The 2,076-nt window shown below is 46.5% G+C and overlaps 2 protein-coding genes across 2 annotated transcripts; both read left to right on the top strand.

Moving 5' to 3' along the window:
* Positions 1-157: 157 nt before the first annotated feature.
* On the top strand, positions 158-1,357 carry COCCADRAFT_113668 (uncharacterized protein; the record flags this gene model as incomplete). Its single annotated transcript, XM_007720832.1, has 2 exons — positions 158-445; positions 503-1,357. Coding segments are annotated over 2 exons (1,143 nt in total), but the record flags the coding sequence as incomplete, so codon positions are not given.
* Positions 1,358-1,402: 45 nt separating this feature from the next.
* On the top strand, positions 1,403-1,615 carry COCCADRAFT_69829 (uncharacterized protein; the record flags this gene model as incomplete). Its single annotated transcript, XM_007720831.1, has 1 exon — positions 1,403-1,615. A coding segment is annotated over one exon (213 nt), but the record flags the coding sequence as incomplete, so codon positions are not given.
* Between the last annotated feature and the right edge of the window lie 461 nt (positions 1,616-2,076).

Below are 2,076 nucleotides of genomic sequence, written 5' to 3'. Positions count from 1 at the left end.
TGATAAAAGTCTGTTGTAATAACTTGAAGTTGACGCGCTAGTGTAAAGTGGCCGACTCGCTTGGGTGGCCGACTCGCTTGTGAACCACGTTAGCTTATTTACTACAATACATAAGCATTCTATTATAGCTACTGCGATACTGGTAGGGTAGGTGGGGAATATTGCGAGCAGCGAGATTGAGTTTAGCAGAGCGATGCAGCTACTATGCAACTACTCCCTAGCGGAGCAGGTGCAAGATGTTAGGAGCTACGCAGCACATCCAGTAGTACATAAGTGGGCACATCACTCGCAAGGCAAACGCTTCGCAACAGAGCTAAGTCAACTAGCAGTGGTTGCTGTTAGTCAGGCTGTGCCGGAGAGCGAAACCCAAGACTCCTTCGCCCTACAACGGCGACTTCTTCCACACGCGCAGGCTTACTCTAGCCAGATAGTCAAGAGCGAGACAGTTTGGCGTGGGAGGGCTAAGGGCGATAACGATGGAGACATCCATAGAGAGAAAGAGCAAAAGACTCTTCTCGATACTATGCATCTCCTAGGCCTTCTCTATGCGAAACAAGGCAAGCTAAGCGAAGCAGAGCAAATGTACGAGCGAGCACTGCGAGGAAAAGAGGAGAAATTAGGCCCGAAGCACTTATCAACATTGGCCACGGTACGCAACATTAGTATGCTCTTTAAAGAGCAAGGCAGATTTATAGAGGCTAAGCAGATGTTAAAGCGGGCCCTGGAAAAGTATAAGGTCTTGGAACCTAGGAACTTATTAACATTTAAAACAGTGGCCAACCTAGGCCTTTTATATAAAGAATATAGTAGACTTACAGACGCAGAGCGGATGTACATAGAAGCACTACAAGGATTTAAACAGGTACTAGGATTCAACCACAAAACGACACTACGAACAGCCAACAATCTAGGCATTCTCTACAAGATCCAAGGCAGGCTAGCAGATGCAGAATGGATACTCAAACAGGTGCTAAAGAGAAAGGAAGATGCTCTAGGATCTAAGCACCTATCAACACTCCAAACAATTGATAGCCTTAGTGTCGTCTACATAAACCAAGGCAATTTAACGAAGGCAGAAGAGCTTTACGAAAAGGCGCTTAATAGGAAAGAGAAGGTCTTAGGATCTAAGCATCATTTGGCGTTACAGACTGTCGGCAATCTAGGCAATCTCTATCATTGTCAAGGTAGGCTGGTAGATGCAGAGAAGATGTTAGAGCGCGCGCTGCAAGGGTACAAGGATGCTCTCAGTCACAAGCATCCGTTAACACTAAATACAATTAACAATCTTGACGTTCTCTACAAGGACCAAGGCAAGCTAGCAGAGTCCAAGATACTGTTAGACCAAGCATTGCATTAGAGAAAAGAGGTGTTCGGTTCCAAACACACATCGACAATTGAGATAATCAACAACCTAGGAATTCTATACGTAGAACAAGGCAAGCTAGTAGAGGCAGAGAGGATATACAAGCAGGCGCTACGAGGATATGAAGAGAAACTTGGGCCTAGCCACTACTCAACACTAGGCACGGTCAACAACCTGGGCCTTCTCTACGCGGACCAAGGCAAGCTGGTCGAGGCAGAGCAGATGTACGAGCGGGCGCTGCGAGGATACAAGGCACTTAATAGTATTCGCGTCCAGCGGTATCTGCCAGCACTCAAAACCTTAGAGAACATAGGCGATCTCTATGCGAGGCAAGCAGAGATCGTTAAAGCTCGAGCAGTATACGCAAGAGCTCTTTCTAGCTTAACTAGTGTGTTTAGTCAGTCTAGCGAGAGGTGCATGAGCTTAGCCGCGAAGATAGACGCTTTGCCGCCTGCTAGTCAAGAGAAGGAATCGCAGCCAAGGCTCTTAACAGTAGGAGAGAGGTATAGAATACACCATAACGGAAGAAAGAAGAGCTCTAGGTTGTTAGTATAGAGACTTGTCAAAAAGATATCTTGATAGCGCACTTCTATTTGTTATATATGTTACACGGGGTTCGGATCTATACTTCTCTGTCCTGGTCCGCACTAAGGCAGGCGAGTATTACGCTAGTGTTCCGTGAGAGTTTGTCTGGCGATGCAGTGGAGTGGTGT

This window comes from Bipolaris zeicola, assembly GCF_000523435.1.
Source record: "Bipolaris zeicola 26-R-13 unplaced genomic scaffold scaffold_687, whole genome shotgun sequence".
Classification (NCBI taxonomy): Eukaryota; Fungi; Ascomycota; class Dothideomycetes; order Pleosporales; family Pleosporaceae; genus Bipolaris; species Bipolaris zeicola.
This window is presented reverse-complemented; position numbering and strand designations above follow the sequence as displayed.